Source organism: Argentina anserina, chromosome 6, assembly GCF_933775445.1.
Source record: "Argentina anserina chromosome 6, drPotAnse1.1, whole genome shotgun sequence".
In the NCBI taxonomy this organism is placed as follows: Eukaryota; Viridiplantae; Streptophyta; class Magnoliopsida; order Rosales; family Rosaceae; genus Argentina; species Argentina anserina.
The window spans coordinates 37,264,301-37,284,077 of NC_065877.1; the positions used below are offsets into that span (position 1 = coordinate 37,264,301).

General features: G+C 36.8%; 2 protein-coding genes across 2 annotated transcripts; one reads left to right on the top strand and one right to left on the bottom strand.

Annotated features, from left to right (window-relative positions):
* Positions 1-1,980: 1,980 nt before the first annotated feature.
* LOC126797842 (potassium transporter 4) lies at positions 1,981-6,697 on the bottom strand. The gene is made up of 9 exons (XM_050524573.1): positions 6,401-6,697; positions 5,423-5,663; positions 5,082-5,324; positions 4,771-4,821; positions 4,407-4,667; positions 4,249-4,301; positions 3,761-3,875; positions 3,400-3,654; positions 1,981-3,307 (listed from the first exon to the last, which is right to left on the bottom strand). The coding sequence occupies exons 1-9, from the start codon at positions 6,452-6,454 to the stop codon at positions 2,220-2,222; spliced, it is 2,361 nt and encodes a 786-aa protein (XP_050380530.1). The 5' UTR covers positions 6,455-6,697; the 3' UTR covers positions 1,981-2,219.
* Positions 6,698-15,770: 9,073 nt separating this feature from the next.
* On the top strand, positions 15,771-18,309 carry LOC126798867 (syntaxin-22-like). The gene is made up of 7 exons (XM_050525943.1): positions 15,771-16,079; positions 16,174-16,267; positions 16,349-16,467; positions 16,537-16,623; positions 16,886-17,043; positions 17,160-17,260; positions 17,975-18,309. Exons 1-7 carry the CDS (start codon positions 15,904-15,906, stop codon positions 18,038-18,040), a joined length of 801 nt encoding a protein of 266 aa, XP_050381900.1. The 5' UTR covers positions 15,771-15,903; the 3' UTR covers positions 18,041-18,309.
* The last annotated feature ends 1,468 nt before the right edge of the window (positions 18,310-19,777 follow it).

Consider the following 19,777-nt stretch of genomic DNA (forward strand, 5'->3'; position numbering starts at 1 on the left):
GTAGTGTTTGGTAAACCAAAACCAACTTATGCTTTTAATTTGTACAAACGCTTGGACATGAAATGGATTATGCTTTAATTGAATCATTGTTATGTCTATATTTTTATAACTATTGATTTGAACTTCTGGGTGCAAATTGAAACATGTAACAATTTATATTCAAACATGTATGTATGTGAAAATGGAAGACATAACCATTTCTAACATGAAGTTGTATGCTATTTCAAGCAACCAAATTAAGAGGACTCATCTCACACTTTTCCATAAAAGAAAGAACTATTTTCCATGACCACATATATTCGAAACTTCTATTAAAGACAACTGATGCATTAATACATGCTAATACAATTGATGGAATAAATGATGTTCATCATTCTAACTAATATGGCTCCATATTATTAATGCTTGAGCTAAATTGAGTCACTGGGACTCTGGGAATCAAATGTACCTTTACATCTAGTAATCTGTCTATCTGTCTATTTGCTATTAGTACCAGCAATCTGCAACTTCCACTTATTGCAACAAATCCTTTTTTGCTGCATAAGAATTTTTACCAGTTTAACTTCGATCAGCTATCTCTCTAACCACATGCCGTCTCATGTTTCAGTAACAGTCTGCACCCTCTCCACTTCATTATCCTTTTCGCCGCTTCAAATATATATTTGTAGTTGAATACTCATGTTGAACAACTCCTCCTTCATACGTTTGTCTTCAGCCATCAGTAATGCTAAACACAAGGCATGGCTCAAACCTGCCTCTGAGATTGCATATACCACAAATCCATAACATAATTAATAAACACGGACATACCCTTTCATTAAATTAAACAAGGTCAGAGATAGGAAAGAGTGCTCCAGCACCAAACTGAGGTCCTATATATGCTGATTAACAAACTTTATTGGAAGGATGTTCTGGATAATGACATTACATAAGCTAATGTTGTACTAAATTTAGTAATGAACCCACATTTCACTGATCACAAACTCAAATATAGAGCAAAAGAAAACCTTCCATTAATCAAGACAACAAACCTTTGTTGGCATCCTATGCCACAAATCAAACAACATCTGCTCCAATCATTAATAACTAGCAACCCAACAAAAAAGACCTCTACAAGACATCAGAAAAACAACCAGTTGATCTAAATTTTTTGAACTTGCATCAATTATTAGACAATCAATGAGAACACAGCTTTAACATGTAATGGTAATCAAATATAGATTGAACGTAATTGAATGTTTGTAGCCTCCCCGATGCAATTTCCAAAAGCGTATCTAGATTCTGAGACTATATTTTTTTGGTATATTTCGTCTCTCTTATCTTTTTGAAATGGGGTGAGTTCATCTCATTCCAAACAAACAATAGGCTAAACTCTTAACTAATTCATGATTGAAACTCCACAAATCTTCCTCACCACCTAACCGAAACAAAGGATTTAGGATTTAGGACACAAGTGAGATCAATTGCAATAACTATACCGTCAATTTCAAGACAAATTCATATTGGTGATATTGCTAAAATTTAGCAATTGAACCCAAATTATCATCAATGGCTCCGGCACTGAACGAAGAAGAAGAAGAAAACTCACCAAAAAATCACGACGAAGTCCGTCCACCGCACGGTCCTTCTTTTTCAGCCCTGATTTTTGGTCGGCAGCTATGGAGGACAACAGCATTGCTGAGAGAGAAACACGAATGGAAGGCTTTTTCACAGTTGGTATTGTGTTGTAATTATTGGATATTCGCAAGGGTACCCAATGGTATTTTAAAACATTCATTTATTCAGAGCTACAGTGTAGCGAGAAGCAGAAATAGACTTCCAGAAGGAGGGTAGGAGCTCCTTTTGCTTTTGGCTTGAAAAGGCCATGGCTTTTTAGAAAAGCTCCGTGGTTTTATTTTACCAAACACTAATATGGTGCTTTGCTTAGAAGCGCAGAGCTAAAAAGCTCCACCAAACGCAATCCAAATAGAACTAGTGACTTGTGAGTGATGTAGGCCCAAATGGTTTAAGGACTAATAATCGTAATACTGTAGGTTTTGATCTTATTTATCTATACAAGTACGAACAAAAAGCAAGGGCAAAGAACCTTCCAAATGAAATCAGGTGCAACCATACTCCTACCCCTCTGCCTTCACCAAGAGCTTACTCTACGAGACAGCTCCCTAGGAAAGAGGAACTATCTATAAAACTATAAGTCCATAACTAAGAAATACATTCCATTAGACATAGTATATCATGCCAACTTCAATTAGACTGATATGGGGAATGTTCAGTGCCACAGAAGGACCTCTGCAGTTCTTCCTAAGAAAAGAATACCCCATATCGATCACAAGCTTCTTCAAAAACGATGATGATTTCCTCGCCTTCACATATGAATGCCCCATTATATAAGCAACCCCTGCTTCCTTGGCCTGGATTAAATCCATTAGCTCTTCCCTTACTGCATGATCCATACCAGGGTTTGCGGGTAGCTGAAATCTGACTCGGCGTCTCCTAATTTGTGGGTTTTCATCGTCATACACTGACCCCAGACTCCGGAGGGTTAAAGATTTACTGCTTTGGATGGAGTCGCTCACACCAAAATCCTCTTGCTCAGTAGCTATCAAACTCGAACTTGAGTGCACAGTTCTGGTGCTTATAACAGCCATCCTTCCATCCAATGATGAGCTCTCAGAGCTTGAAAATTGTGGTTCCACGGCTTCCATCTGAATGAACTCTGCTATACTTTGTATGAGCTGGTTCTCAAAGTCCCCATCATCCCGCTGAATGTCCTTGTACCCATACCTCACAATGCACCTATACATACGATATGGTCTTGGACAAATCCGGCCAATGAGGAACCGCTCTTCAGGTGAAACACTCGGAACTGGAACTGACTTTACACAAACAAAAACCAACACATTGTGGAAGGCGGGAAGATTTGTAACAAAGTGAGAAAATATTGCCGGGACTCCCGTTGCCAACTCTGAGTATATGAGGCCTATGCCAGGCACGCGGACTATACCCAGGCTGGGGCCAAGACCAATTAACCATTTTAATGAAACTTTGTTGTGCAGATCATAGCTATACTTCTTCCGCGTACCATAATGCCAGATATACATGACAATCATGAAGATGAATGACAAAACAAAAGGAACCCATCCTCCCTGAGGAACTTTAATGAGTGCTGCTGATAAGTAGACCCCCTCAATGAACCAGAAGAAGACCAGGAAAACTGCAGCCACAACCACACTTTTCTGCCAAACGAACATTATTACTAGTGCCATAAGAAATGTCGTGACAAACATAACCATCATGCAAGCCAGCCCTAAGAAACAAAAAAGAAACTCCTTGCTTAGTTGTTGGAAAGAGAAGAGATAGAAAAAGACAGATAGGGGTGCTCCTGAAGAAATAGCATACCATAAGCATTTCCGATTAAAGTAGTGTCTTGAAATCCAATAGTTATGGCTAGCGTAAGAATCATGAGTATCCAATTGATTTCTGGTATATAGATCTGCCCACATATGTGTTTTGAGGTGTGGACAACTTTGACACGAGGGAAGCAACCAAGGGCATGACATTGCTTGATGATGGAGAAAGTTGCAGTTATAACAGCCTGGCTCCCAACAATGGATGCAAGTGTGGCAACAACAAAGATGGGCCAAAATACTGGATCTATGCGATAAGGAAGGACACCAAAGATATTCAGTAATTGCTTTAACTTGAATTTGAAAACAGATTTTTTCAGAGGTAATTTTGATATATGTGAAAATGCACTAACCAGGTATTGAATTGTAGAAACTGTAACGAACGGAGTTGGGATGTTTAGACAGAAAAGCAGCTTGACCCATGTATTGTACTACCAAACAGGGATAGACAAAGACTGCAAATGCCATCTGCATTGGCAAGGAAAACAATAGTATATTCACTTCTGAAATTAGATACATCATGTATACCTGATCCTGAACAACTTAACAAAAGAAAGAGTGGTTTACGGTAAAATCGTTAACAAACTAAAGAATGAGAACAAAGTTCTTTGCTGTTATAGAAATTTATCCTATAGATGGTTTTCTAATTTTGGAAATGCAATATCCAATACAGATCTCAAGTTCTATCACACCTGCTACTCCAAATATAGGTTCATTTTAAGTTTATAACTACAATTTTAGATCTTTGTCACAATTGGTCCAACACTGAATTCTATTGAACACCCCATGCAGAACTTAAGTGTTCATTTAGCTTTGTAACCAAGTCAAGATTTTAACATACTCTTATCGATAAGGCAGTGAAATGACCAAGATCTGCAAACATAGCTTCAGTACCTATAAAAAGATGAGATTCTTAAAATAGGAACATGAAAGTGTGTGAATCTACGGTTTCGACCACTTATAGTTTTCAAATTAGTTAAGGTGCAATTAATATCATACCCGTTATGGAGAGAAGAATCCCACCAAGAGACATCCAACCATCTTTACCAGTCTCGTTGAAAAACTTGATTATGTAATAGGGCGATAATGCACGAACAATAGCTGGGTTCCAATATATTGTGTTGTACAACCCAATGGAAAATATCGATATCAACCAGATTATTACAATTGGTGCAAACAGAAATGCAACCCTGTGGGTACCGCAATGCTGCAGAGCAAACAGTCCAACCAAAATCACACAGGCAAGCAAGAGGAGTTCAGCTGCAAACAGTAACAATATGTTAGACACTTCATATTGAAAAAATAAAAAAAGAAGGAAAAAAACCGACATAACAGCAAACAGCTAATATAAGGAAATGCTTACCATCTGTTAATTTCTCCTCTGTAACTTGTAACCCTGATACGGATGACAAAACTGCAAGTGGCAAAGAAAAAGAAGAGTCCACTGATTTAACTCCTTCAATATATGATTATGAAATGATGAAAACAAATTCTCTGATGCTAGTAATTTATCATCCCGAGGTTCCAAGGATTAACATTACTTGGATTTAGAACAAGTTAGCAACAAGGAGGTAATTTTTATGCTATCAAATTAATCCAGATTACTAAACAAACAAAAAAACAAAAACAAAAAGTAGTGGAAATGATACTAACAGCAGCAAACAAGTACTGTACCTGAAATTGCTGGAGTGAGCACGCCATCTCCTATGACCATGGAAGCACCTAACAATACCACAACCAGTAGGGCTGTTCGTAACCTTTTATGCTTTTCCAAAAATCTCTTCAAAGGGGAAGAAGCCACAACCTGTGACGGACCATATTTGTAAGATGAGAGTTCCTCATCAGCTGCTTGTTGGTTGGGAAGTAAACTAAACTTTGCATGGCGGCAAAGCAATGAGTATAGAGCAAATGTTCCTCCTGACAGCAATTAAAAAACACATGACCAAAATGAGACTCAATAAAAAAAGCCCAAGAGTCCAGACATAGGTATTTTTAAACTTCAAGTCTCACCACACCTTCACCATTATCGTCTGCACTCAACAGGATAAAGACATACTTGAGCAAGGGTATGAGTGTAAGGGTCCAGAAAATCAAGGAAAATGCACCAAATATCACCTCCTCATTGTTATGGTTCTGCAACTTGCCTAAAAATGTGCTACTATAAACATAGAGAGGAGAAGTACTGAGATCCCCATAAACCACACCAAGGCTCTGATATGCAAGTAATAAATTTCTGGAGAGATTAACCCATGAAACCTGGAAAGCAACAAGATATAAAAGAGTTACACTGTTGGTATTACATGAATTACATCCCATCCCGGTCCAGGAGAAAAAATCCAAATAAAAATAAAAACGCACTCATGCGACTAATCCTTGATATCAAACTGGTGACTGAGATATCATTTCATCATTTCTCTAACTGGTGAAACGCATACATATGACCAAGGCTATTGCTGGTTTATGACTCAGCCTACATGTTACTTATACTATGCAAGGTTAAAAGCCAGTCCATGTCGTAAAGCAACCGCTTAGGTGCAAGTAGGAACTAGAAACTTGCAACAAAAAATAAGACTAAGGATGACAAGTATATATTCCAAACACAGAGAACCAAAGTAAACGATGGAAGGGATAGAGTATGATCATCAACCTTCACTATTCACTAATTGAAAAGACTACTAAACTCAAAGTGAAGCACGCCGGGACAATCGAGATAAGATTAGATTTAGTATAATTCTAAGAAGTTGACATCATAAAATCAACATGAGGCCACAAAATCAAAAGAAACTGTAACGAAAAGGACAGAAGTCATGAAATGAAACTTGATGATGGTGAAAAGTTAGGATAAATTGGAAATCTGAAATCGATAAGATGTCGGGAAAATGATAGGGATGGATGGAGCAGCGGAAGAAAAACAAGATGAAAGGGCATTAAATGAAAAAGAGTAAAATTGGTAAGAGAAGAAAGGAATGGATCTCAGAGATAGAAGAATGAACCTGGGGAGGGCTTCTGGGACGGGAAGGCGTCGGAGTTGCGGCTTCTGGCTCCATTGGCTATCTTCTTCTTCGAAATCTGATATCTATTTATGCAGGCCTGTGAGCGAGTCTGAGAGTGAGTCTGCGAGTGAAACTTACAGCGCACTTGGTTCATTTACCTATGTCGAAGCATTAGCTGCTCTTACTATATATACATAGGCACCACACCCCCCATGGCCTCCTAGCGTTTATTGGCAATTTTTGTATTCTAGCAAAATATTAAAAGAGAAGGAAATATATATATATATATATATATATATATATATAGTCGTCGAGTCCCAAATCCTGTGAATCTGCGATGGCTGTGAATTTTTTTAATACTATGAACTATGAAGCTTTCTTTCCTCCTGACTCGTGAGGAGGAGGATGAGGATTGGGTGCCTAAATGTCATTTGACATTTCCCTCCCCCACCCAACCGCTCTGCGCCACCTGTTTGTTATTCTTGTGTATTGGCGCATCCAACCCAACCAAATGAAGCGATTATCATCGGATGGATTTATTAGTCAAATTTGTCACCACGAGCTGGGGCCGGTTGATTTAGGGCTCGGGCCGGGTCGGATATTTTCACAAATTTAAAGATTTAAGACTGTCTACTTAAGGCGGACCTTGTGGGTTTTTGCGGGACGGGTCTTATAGACTTTTACGAGCCGGGACTTGTGGGTTTGTATTAGGAAAAATATATATAATACTCTAATTTAAGGGTTTGAAACAATAAAATAATTATTAGAAAACATCCCAAAAAAAGTCACAAATAAATTCTAATTTCGAAATATTGTCGATCAACACCAATAGATGTGATAGATATATATATTTGGGACTCTGTAAAAATTCCATCCGTTTTGAACATGGTTTGACTGTTTGTACCAACGGTCAACTAAAAAATAGACATTTTGACATATTGAAACCCCGTTGACCGGAACTTTGCCAAATAGATTTATTCAGTGCAACTGCGCACAATAGGTAACAAAAATTAGGTGATTTTAGATATGCAAACGGTTTTCGGCGTTCGCATATTTGTAATAGGTCCTCCCTTATGGCATATTAGTGATGTTTTCGATTTACTGAAAATTCTGACGGTCAAACGAGGTTCGAATTTGATGAAATTTTAAAATTATCACTAAATATATATACTGATCACATCGGATGGTGTTGATCGATTCCGAGAATTTTTATTCATATAGTCGCTTCATAATGTGATAGTTTTATTATAAAACCTAATATAAAAGGTTATAATACATTAGTGGACACTTAGACGATCGACAACTCCAGTTCGAAATATGGTCGATCGACACCAGTAGATGTGATCGGTATATATATTTAGGGAACCCATAAAAATTTCGTCTGTTTTGGACATGGTTTGACCGTTCGTACCAACGGTCAACTAAAAAAGAGGCATTTTGACATATTGAAACCCCGTTGACCGGGACTTTGCCAAATAGATTTATTCAGTGCAACTGCGCACGATAGGTAACAAAAATTAGATGATTTCAGATATGCAAACAGCTTTCGGCGTTCGCATATTTGTAATAGGTCCTCCCTTATGGCATATTAGTGATGTTTTCGATTTACCGAAAATTCTGACGGTCAAACGAGATTCGAATTTGATGAAATTTTAAAATTATCACTAAATATATATACTGATCACATCGGATGGTGTTGATCGATTCCGAGAATTTTCATTCATATAGTCGCTTCATAATGTGATCGTTTTATTATAAAAACCTAATATAAAAGGTTATAATACATTAGTGGACACTTCGACGATCGACAACTCCAGTTCGAAATATGGTCGATCGACACCAGTAGATGTGATCGGTATATATATTTAGGGAACTCGTAAAAATTTCGTCTGTTTTGGACATGGTTTGACCGTTCGTACCAACGGTCAACTAAAAAAGAGGCATTTTGACATGTTGAAACCCCATTGACCGGGGCTTTGCCAAATAGATTTATTCAGTTCGACCGCGCATGATAGGTAACAAAAATTAAGTGATTTCAGATATGCAAACGGCTTTCGGTATTCACATATTTGTAATAGGTCCTCCTTTAGGGCATATTAGTGGTTTTCGATTTACCGAAAATTCCGACGGATAAACGAAGTCTGAATTTGATGAAATAGTTACAGGGTCACTAAATATATATACCGATCACATTGGCTGGTGTCGATCGATCCCGAGAAATTTCCTTCATATAGTTGCTTCATAATGCGATAGTTTTATTATAAATCTAATATAAATGTTATAATACATTAATGGACACTTTGGCAATCAATAACTCCATTTCGAAATATGGTCGATCAATAACTCCACTCCATCTGCTAAAGTGTATATATTTAGGGAACCCGTAAAATTTTCGTCTGTTTTGGATATTGTTTGACCATCCGTACCTACGGTCAACAAAAAAATGCGTTTTGACATATTAAAATCTTAATTGACCGGGGCTTTCCCAAATGGGTTTCCTTGGTGCAACTGCACACAATCAGTGACAAAAATTATGTGATTTCAGATATGCAAACGAATTTCGGTGTTCGTATTTTGGTAATGTGTCTTCCTTTATGACATATTAGTGTTGTTTTCAGTTTACCGGAAATTCCGATGGTCAAACGAGGTCCGAATTAGATGAAATTTTTACATGGTCACTAAATATATATATTAATCATATCGATCGATCCCAAGAAGTTTCCTTCATATAGTTACTTTATAATGCAATAGTTTTATTTTAAATATAATAAAATATATATATATATATATATTATTTTATTATTTGGCTGACTTTTACGGGCCATGCATTGTCATCTTTTGACGGTCACGGGCCGAGCCGAGTAAAAACCCGTCGGGCTTGCGGGCCTCCGCATGTTTTTCGGATCCGTAAATAATGAGGCATGTGTTGATTTATTCAAACTAAACAATCACGCATCTTATACTGAAAACGCCGCATATTGATTATTGATTTGATCATTGAAGCATGATGTTGTTGTTTTCGAACTTCAATTTCTTATTTGTAACTATAAGATGCCCACAGCACCGGTGACTAGGATCCGGACCTCCGGTGACTAACGATGAAGGATGGATTCTTTTCCAGCCGGATGACGACGTTGGTAGCTATAAGTTAGTTGTTCGTGACGTGACACACGTTTTGGACGCGGAGGCAGCAGCCGGTACCGGAAACAGACGTGGATTCCAATCACACTATTACCGAGCCTGATACTTCTTTTTTCTACCGAAGATGTGGCAACGCACCTTATCGCATCTATTCAAATTATATAACATACTGGCCAAAGCAGACTGAATTTAAGTAGGTAAATTACAAATTTACAACAATATTGACTTACATATAAATGAACAAAATGAGGATTAAACACCTTCGACACCATTCTTTCATTCAAACCAAAATAAATCATTTAAAATGAAAATTAGTAAGATGTGATAAGCCCCAAATACTTGTAATGAAGTATGGAGATGGATCAACCATGTAAAACATATACTCGAAACTAAATTTGGTCAATTCATCAACCATCTAGTTCCTTCTCGAAAATATGAGAGCAGCACCATTGAAATTCGATGCACACAATTTTTCCATATAACTCGGAATTGCCAAGACGTACACCATTTGGGGAGAGTGGAGAAATTGAGGATTAAAGACGTGTCAGGTTCAAGCTAAATTTGTTTCCAATTACAAACCCAAGCAAGCTCAACTGCCTTAATATTTTTTTTTTCAAAACTTGGCTTAAAATATACAATATGATTGGAGTTGCTCTCTTACGTGTAGACTGGAACCTTGGCCTAAATGTAAGAACCATCACTCACATCCAATTAGTACTTGAATGAAGTCTCGTACAAGACGAGAGAATTATTGGCGAAGGAAAGCAACAATGTTTTTCGAAGAGCCAAGATAAACTCGTTCATTGCTTACATTGGGGTAATTCAATTACACTCTTCCATGAGTACGTACTATTTGACATTCAGCCACGACATCGACATGATCGATCACGATCTGACGTTGCTGGGCGACGACGACAACGGCGTTAAACAACAATGGCGGAGATCATTGCCGGACGAGGATTCTGGAAGGAACTCAACCTTCGGCCTTAATTTCTAGGGTTCTTTACAAAATCACTGGAACAAATTTGAATTTCCAAACAATTTCAAAAAGTCCAAAAGATCAAACATTATTAATTCAAAGTAGTCAAGAAAATGCTAATATCCGAGTACCACATGCACATACCATCAAATGGTCTGATGTTGTTCTACCATCTGATTGCATCCATAGTACCTAGATAGTACTGTCAAATATATATATATATATATATATATATATATATATATATATATATATTTTCAGGTGTGGAGGCCCGCACCATTAGTGCGAATCTTCATTTTTGCATTACTTTTACATCTAATTTTTTATTCTCCACTGTCTAATATTGTGTAAATCATATATATAAAATTTCAACTAATTTAGTAATTGTTAAGACCCTCAAAATCGAAAAATAAATTGACGGACTGAATTCTATCAAACATGAACCATTCATGTTTTTAATAGAAACACAATTTGTAGGGTCTTAACGATCATCAAATTGGCTGAAAATTTGTAGAGATGATCTACACAATATTATCTAGATACTAGACGGTGGAGATGAGGAAATTCGATTAAAAATTAGTGTAAAAATAGAAATCCGCACCAAAACCATTGATGCGAACCTCCGTAACTAAGAAGGCATGTATATATGTACATATATATACAAGGCCCTTCTAGTGAGAGATCCCCTTTTTTTTGTTTAAAAAGGAATATGTTATATACCAACTTCTCGATTACATTTCAATATCTCAACTGTTCAATTTTTAGAGTATAATGTGTAAATCACCTCTATAAATTTTCAGAAAATTGAAAGTTTTTAAGGCATTCAAAAATAATATTTAAACTTATAAACATGAACGACTCAGGTTTGACAAAGTCATACCAGAAACTGGCTCCTCGGTATTGAAAGTGAACCACAAGCGATGCAACACCACTAGCACCTAATCCAAGTCCTTGTGAACCGGCTGCCAGGTACCTAAAAAGTAGGGGCGAGCACTCGTCCTCGCTAACCCAATGCGGGTGAGACGACCAAACCGTAGTTAGGTTTGAAAACCATTTATATATACATATATATATATATAAGTTAGCATAAAAATACGTAACGAAAGTCTAACCGAGACTATAAAAAGTCTCATAAGGTTAGGACAAGTGACGTAAAATCATGCAGATGTAAAAATATGCGATTCGGCTTGAAATATCAAAAGCGTATATGGGGTATATCCAACCCAACCGGCTCTAAGGTTCGCCTTCGGGCATGCAAACATACCAGACGAATCAAAATAACATTACGATCGCAACAATACTAAAATGAAGGAGATTGGAGCTTGTTTGATACCTCTACGAAGCACCAGAACGAAACCGGTCGATGTTGCACTCATCCGCTCCCGATCCAAGCTGCAACTGCTCCTCTGTGGCTTTCCACCTAACTTTTATGGTTGCTTTGATGCTTCTAGACTCACCTAGGCCGCTAGCTCGATGAAAAACGGTCACCGGAACTTGAAGCTCCACGGCGGCAAAAATAAAAGAAAATGATGGAGTTTAGAAGCTTGGGTGTGACGGTTCGACAATGAAATGGAACAAAACATATTAATTGAAGGACTGAGCTTACCAAATAGTGGGTAGGAAACTTGCCGGAGTTTGATAGTTGCGCCGGTGTGCCTCGATATCTCGATTGGCTTCAAAATAGACCTCACTGGAAACTTGTTTGCATGCGAGCGAGGTCTACGGGTATGGACATGAAGAGGATAATGTGGGGGACATTTTGGTGGTGGTCCGCCGACCCAGTTTGGCCGGACGACGGCGATGTGACTGGTCAAAGGCAAGGCCTTTTTCTGGGTTTTGGAGAGAGATGAACAAAGAGAGGGTGCGGGGAGGAAGAAGAAAGAATGGAGAGAAGAGAGGAAATGAAGTTTCTATTTATATCTCTAAAAACGGTATTTAGACATCCTTATTAAATAGACTTTCATTTTGCTTTTTTAGATACCTAAAATATTATTTAGAACTCCAAAATTTTCCTAAAATGTCCATTATCTAATTTGATATATGAAATCATATTACTATCTATGAATTTATTTCCTACTATATTTCAAATTCATTTATTATATACAAGTCGAAAAATGCATAATAATCACACAAACTATCTTCTCGAATTAATTCGATCACTCTTCCACTCGTTTTCTAAATTCATAATAAATTGGTAAACTATATTTTTCATTAATTGATAGTAACATCAACGTATATGAAATATTTTAACCTCTAATTAACGAGTTTTGTTCATCAACGTATATGAAAATATTCTAACCTCTAATGAACGAGTTTTTTGTTTTGCTCAAATCGAAGTTTATGAGAAATTCTAGATAGTTATATAGTTTATACATTAAATCGTTCAAATTCAATTTGATGTTTATCATCTACATTAATTTTTGAGAAATGAGGTTTATCAAAAAAGAAGATAATCAATTAAATCATTTAATGAAATTTGATATCTCATTTTGAATTGTCTAGCAATAAATATAAATGATAATTATCTAAATTTGTATTTTATAATAGATAAGTAAAGAATTATTTTCCTTCTTGTATTTTAATTGTTATATGTTTTTTTGGTAATTTCATACGTACTGACTAAGTCAAAACTATATAGAAAAAAGATAGAGGTCTAAGTGTTATTTTAAGAGGTATGAATAGAAGTTCCCGAGAGGAAAACGAAAAAAAAAAGAGGGAGAGAGAGAATTGCGTGTGGGAGAACCTAAGGTGGAATCTCTCCCTTTAAGGAAATCAACGACCTAGATTGCACGAAGGAGATTCAGGGTCAAGATTTAAAAATGTAAGAAATGTAATTTCTGAAAATATAATTTAAAATCCGTTAACTTCGTAAATGCATAGAAAAATAAGAGCATCGGAAAAATATTTCGTAAGTATTCCCGCGCTCGTGACGATGTGTAGTTAAACACAAAAATACTAAACTATATTTTGACATTTCAAAAGTGTTGATTAACGTAACAACTATGACAGAAAGATAAATAAATTTTTTAAAGGCTCACAAGTCGGACATGACCACCTTAAAAGAGGGATGGACCGGACCTCCGCCCTATCAGGTGGGGCATGCTGTAGGGTGGGCTAGGGCTCATGTGTCAAAATGATGCCCCCTACATTAATGCAATCAAATTTTATTTTTGGCTAATGTAATGGTTACCGGCTTCTTGCCGTCCCATAATGACTATAGTATACCCTTTATGATCAATGAAGCCCTTTCCACAATGGAGCCCCTACCATTGATGACCTCTCTGTTGAGGACCTAATGAGGACTTTTAATTTGCACCATCAGATTAAAATAATGGTTGTTATTGTAAAAACCAAAATAGAGTTAAGCACACTAAGAGGGGTGTATTCATTCAGGATTATGTTGGATTTTATTGTATTTCAAATTTTTTTTGAAATATGATGGTATTCAATCAAGATTTTAAAAAATCTTTACAAATCTAATGGTATTCAATCACGATTTTGAAAAACTCCTTACAAATCTGATGATATTGAAATGGACAATGAATTTGAAGGATTTTAAGATATGATTGATTTTGTAGGATTCTAGGGTGATTTGAATACATACCAAACCTCTTCTGAAATCTAACCTCCATAGGTGAGATTTTGATGTATTCTTTTTCTCTCTCCTTTTGGGTCACTTTGTTTCACCATAATAACTCTATCATCTTCAAGCTTCATCAATCATAGGTACCCAAATTTGCTTCCTTCGACCACTATCCTCTCAAAGACAAAATTTATGGTCAAAAACTTGCTATTTATTTGTCTTGGTTATTAGTTCAACTTATGATACACATATCAATTTTCTTTTAACTATCTTTCTATAGGGTTATTTACTATTGATTTACCAATTGGGTCTTGTTTAGTTTGTGAAATTGATTCAATTGGAATTGATTTTACTTTCTAGGTCTTATGGAAAGATCAATTTTGAATTTGTTATATATTATAATTTAGCTATTGGTTTATAACTATGATGATTTAGTATTGAGCGTTTTCTATTTTGCCAATTGATATATGCCATAGTCATATACTCATATTAGCTTCCAGTTAAATAAGAGAAGTTGGATAACGCCCCATATTCTGTTTCAAATAAGAAAATGTCTTAAATTATGTTACGGTATCTCAAAATAAGAGAGACGGAGAAATTCACCATCTTCTTTAATCTGCATACATAGTTGCTCTCTAGTTTCACCACTATAGGCCAGGTCGAGAATATGGTTCCCAAGAATTTTGAGGACACTTACATTTCAAATGTACATGAGAAAATCAGTTGAAATCCAAACAAATATAATCAATATAATGCGAAAGAATCTGTTAAAATCTATATAAAATTATAATAATCCGTGAAATTTACTAAAACTACAAAAATCTACCTAATATAAGAAATCAATTAGAATCAATTAAAATCTAGATTGAATACAACACCTTAAATCATCTCACACTCCTCCTCATCTCCATCTCTCTCCTCTTCCTACCAGTCGCTCGCTTGCGGTTGCATCTCAAATTCACAAATAAGTTAACTAACCAACCAATCAATTGACTCAACATAACAAAAGCAACCATAATGGCAAGAATCCCAGCGGTATCAAAACGGCAGAGGAATTTATAATCTGATGCAATTTTAGTTTATAATGATGATTGGTTTCATCTACTCCTTCAAATTGAATCAATTTTTTTTTCATGTAAGTATGTAAGATCTGAAATAGCAACACCAATAAACGATGGCAAATTTATCTGTAAACTGATAAAAAAAACCCAAAACTGACGAAAGAACTGAGATTAAAATTCACAATTTTTTTTTGAGAAAAAGGAAAAGAGAGAAAAATTGGATAAAGATAAGAGGGTTGATGAGATGGGTAATTGGTACAGAAAGGGGAGATTATGGGAATTGGTGAAGGAGATTGAAGAAAATAACCAGAGTGGTGGTGATGGTGGCGAAGGTGTTTCCCATGGAGGTTCGAACGGGAGAGATGGAGATGAGGAGTGTGAGATGATTCAGTGTGCACAACTCTATTTTGGTCTTTACAATAACAACTATTCTTTGAATCTAATGGTGCAAATTAAAAGTCCTCGACAAAGAGAGGTACTCAATGGAAAGGGTAACTTGATTCTACGAGTATCTACAACGAGAACCTTTTTTTTTTTTCGTTCAAATACGCATATACTTTATAAGATTTTTTATTTTTCTAAAAAGTCAATACAGGTGATTAAGCCAGCAAACACAGAATTGCAGAGAAGGAAAAAGTACAGATCCAATAACTGTACCGGGCCCACCATGAAGCTGAGCTGCTGAGGTCCAATAAGTGAGACTTTACAGAGCAGCAGCAGCTTTGTAATTGGAAGAGAGATGAGCTTTCAGGATGTGCAGAATGGCGGAGGAGGAAAGGGAAAGAAGGCATCCGCATCTCCGTCTCAGGCGGTGGCTGCCGGCATATTCCAGATCAACACTGCCGTTGCCACTTTCCGTCGACTCGTTGATGCCATCGGAACTGTCAAGGATACGCCCGATCACCGCCAAAAGCTGTCCGTAACTCTCTGAAGCTCACTCACTCTTCTCTACCTCTCTCTCTCTCTCTCTCTCAAACTTGTACTCAATTCACTCTTGTTATTTTGACAGCCACAGTACGAGGCAACGGATACTCCAGCTTGTCAAAGACACTTCTGCTAAACTCAAATCCCTGAGCGAATCGGATCGCCACACCAATGTCAATGTACCTCTCTCCATCCAACATTCTCTTTCTTTGTTTGTTTTATTCTTGATTAATCTTAAATCAAACGATCCATCATTTCAGCCCCGTAAGCAGATTGAAGATGCCAAGCTTGCAAAAGATTTTCAAACCACACTCCAAGAATTCCAGAAAGTTCAACAGCTTGCCTCTGAGCGCGAGTCTACTTACATGACAACCGCAACGTATGATTTTCTCTCTAGAATGAACTCATCACTCTGTAATCGCTGTCTCATGACTTGCTTTTTTTACAGCTCTGCTGCATCTGCCTCTGCCTCTGGCGAGTATTTGGAACCAACCAGGGATGATTACCGTCAGCCTTTCCTTCAGGAGCAAAAGAGGTAGTCTATTATCTGTCATGATTGTATTTATCCATGTCTGCTCCTGTTTTCTTTGTCAATTGTCATTCCCAATCGGATTCGCTTTCGAAAGTTGCTTCTATCAGTTTTATGACCTTTGTAGATTGAGAGTCCAGACTCTCGGGTAATCAACACTAGTATACTTTAAGCATCCTTGCATACAGATGGATTGATTGGATATATCTTGGTGTCACTATGCACTTCAGAACCTTCACTCTCAGTTAATTAAACCAACACCCTGCAGACAGGAAGTAGTGCTGCTGGATAATGAGATTGGCTTCAATGAGGCAATAATTGAGGAAAGGGAACAGGGTATTAAAGATATTGAAGAACAAATTGGAGAAGCTAGTGAAATATTCCGGGACCTCGCAGTTCTTGTTCATGAGCAAGGTGTTGTCATTGGTAAGATCCACATTTCCAGGCTGATGATTATTTATTCAGTTTCACTATGCAACTTTGCGTTCATGGAGCTTTTGTTTTTTATTTGATTTTTCTGACATATTTGCCTATTATTATAGATGACATTCATTCAAACATTGACAACTCTTCTGCTGCAACAATCCAAGCTAGAGTTCAGCTAGCAAAGGCTTCCAAAGGTGTTAAAACAAGATCTTCGTGGGTAAGTAAACACTTCCACGTCCTATCAAGTTCAGTTGAGCCTAAGTTGAAGTAGGCTTCTGAATTATGGTTATTACATCACTGGCGAATTTCGGATATCAGCGTCTAGCAGTTTGTTCTAGGATAGTCAGATAGTCTATTTTGGGTACAAACTCAAATCCACATGCATTTACTCATGACTACAGATGATCTAGCCCTTAAAAAAAAATTTAACATAAAAAAAATAGGATGACTTAGAGATCATGTGTCCAAAAAGAAAAATTTTCCTTTTCTATACTGTCATCATACCGTCTTGACTGTAGAATGTATAAAGTTCTAGACTAATGGATTAGTGGGATTACCTATGATAAGATCCTCGAATATGTGGGTAAGTCTAGTAGTTAAAAATTAAAAGATACAACAACAATGCATTTGGAGTGAAACCTTGGGCAAAACCAGAAACAAAATTTTCTTGAATCAGTTTCTGGTGTTACAGAGATTCTCAGGCAACATGTTACAGTTAAGTCAGTGAATATGGTTTCTATGTCAGTGCTTATCAAGCCCTGGAGGTTAAGATCATGATAGCCTTGATAGGTAAGGATTTGACCCAAGCCGATGAAAAAAAGAAAGTTTAGTGTCTTACTTATCCTTTTAGAAATTGGATGCTGATAATCTTTTATATGTTATGTTAAAAAATTATACCTCATCTTCATCGAAGGTTCATTGTGTGTTGCAGTGTTGGTGGGTGCTGGCACTTGTCGTAGTGGTGGTTGTAGTCGTTCTCATTATCCTTATCATATAATTTGCAAGTACATATACAGTCTCATTGTGCCTCTGCGTGACAAAATGACAACGGGTGTGGTAGATTATTTGTTCTAAAAGACTTTCTGGTTGATATATTTTTGGTACAAGAGTTAGAAATCCCTTTTCGTTCATGTGTCTTTTACTTTGGGCAGGTTTTGGTTGTTTTTATTGGTAAATTAGCAATCGTGTAACCTCTATAATGTTTGTTGTTTCTTCGGCTTCTCATTTGTAATTTGTTGGTCTTGAATGTGGATCACTAGCCTTTGCTTCTGAATATTATGTTTCAGTTTCTGATTATTAGAGCTCCTTTAATCTTGTATGGAGTTGATGGAAAGAAGTGTTGTGCGGAAGCGTAAACAAACAACAATATTGATATGGAACAATAAAGAAAAGAAAACACAAGGACACAAGATTTATAGTGGTTCACTCAATCAATGTGATTGAGCTACGTCCACTTTCGGAGCCGGCGAGAAATTCCACTATGATCAATTGGAGAGAATACAATAGAGCTTTGTACTAAAACTCTCTAATCCCAAAACCCCAAATAGCTGCTCTTCTCTCTGAATGAAGAAGACTAAGCTGTAGGTTAATTATAAATATTCAACTCACTTTTCTCTTATGTCTTGCGGCAACATGTGTGTATATCACCCCTAGAACCCTTAGGTTACATACATATATATATATATATATATATATCAACCTAATTAACCTAAGCATGCAGTCCACGTGATCAAATTGGGCTGCAACAATATGGGTCAAAGACCAATTCAATTAAAGCCAATAATCAATAATCTCCACCTTGGCTTTACTTGATGCTAATTCTTCATAATAGAACTTCAATACAATCGCCGCTCCGACATCCCCGTAGGGATCAAATGCTACAAACACCAATCAAGTTCAAGCATTGTGCTTGCTCAATGGAACCGACTTTGTCAACATATCAGCAGGGTTGTCTTCAGTTCCAACTTTTTGGAGTTCTATGTCACCATCCTCCACCAATTGACGAATCTTGTGAAATCTGACATGAATATGCTTAGTACGATTATGTGTAACCTGATTCTCTGCTAAATGAATAACACTCTGACTATCACAATAAACATCCACATAGTCTTGAACTACACCCAAGTCCTCAAGAAAACCACGAAGCCAAAGAGCTTCTTTTGCACCCTCTGTTACAGCCATATACTCAGCTTCTGTAGTCGACCAAGCAATAGTATGTTGCAAATTCGACTTCCAACTCACTGCTCCACTAGCAAGAGTAAATACATAAACTGTAGTTGATCTGCACTTATCCAAATCACCTGCGTAATCAGAGTCTACATATCCAACAACACACTGATTCATCATATCATGCTGAAACACTATTCCAACATCTACAGTACCAAGAATATACCGTAGAATCCATTTTACTGCTTCCCAATGGCCTTTATCTGGATTATGCATATATCTACACACCACACTTAAGGCCTGTGAAATATCTGGTCTAGTACACACCATAGAATACATCAAGCTACCAACAACACTAGCATACGGAACTTTAGCCATATATTTCTTATCATCATCAGTGCTAGGAGACATAGAAGAATTAAGCTTGAAATGAGAAGCAAGAGGTGTACTTACAGGTTTAGTTTTATCAACCATGCTAAACCGATGTAGTACCTTCTTCAAATACTGTTTCTGTGACAAACATACCTTGCCTTTTGATCTGTCTCGTTCAATTTCCATGCCCAAAATC

Bases quoted from the DNA above. Each gene is read 5' to 3' on its own strand.
- LOC126797842 (XM_050524573.1), bottom strand. From the start codon at position 6,454: ATGGAGCCAGAAGCCGCAACTCCGACGCCTTCCCGTCCCAGAAGCCCT. The intron at 5,664-6,400 runs GTTCATTCTTCT...GTTGCTTTCCAG, and splicing joins GTCCCAGAAGCCCTCCCCAG to GTTTCATGGGTTAATCTCTC. The intron at 4,822-5,081 runs GTACAGTACTTG...TGCCACTTGCAG, and splicing joins GCTCACTCCAGCAATTTCAG to TTTTGTCATCCGTATCAGGG.
- LOC126798867 (XM_050525943.1), top strand. From the start codon at position 15,904: ATGAGCTTTCAGGATGTGCAGAATGGCGGAGGAGGAAAGGGAAAGAAG. The intron at 16,268-16,348 runs GTACCTCTCTCC...CCATCATTTCAG, and splicing joins ATCGCCACACCAATGTCAAT to CCCCGTAAGCAGATTGAAGA. The intron at 16,624-16,885 runs GTAGTCTATTAT...AACACCCTGCAG, and splicing joins TTCCTTCAGGAGCAAAAGAG to ACAGGAAGTAGTGCTGCTGG.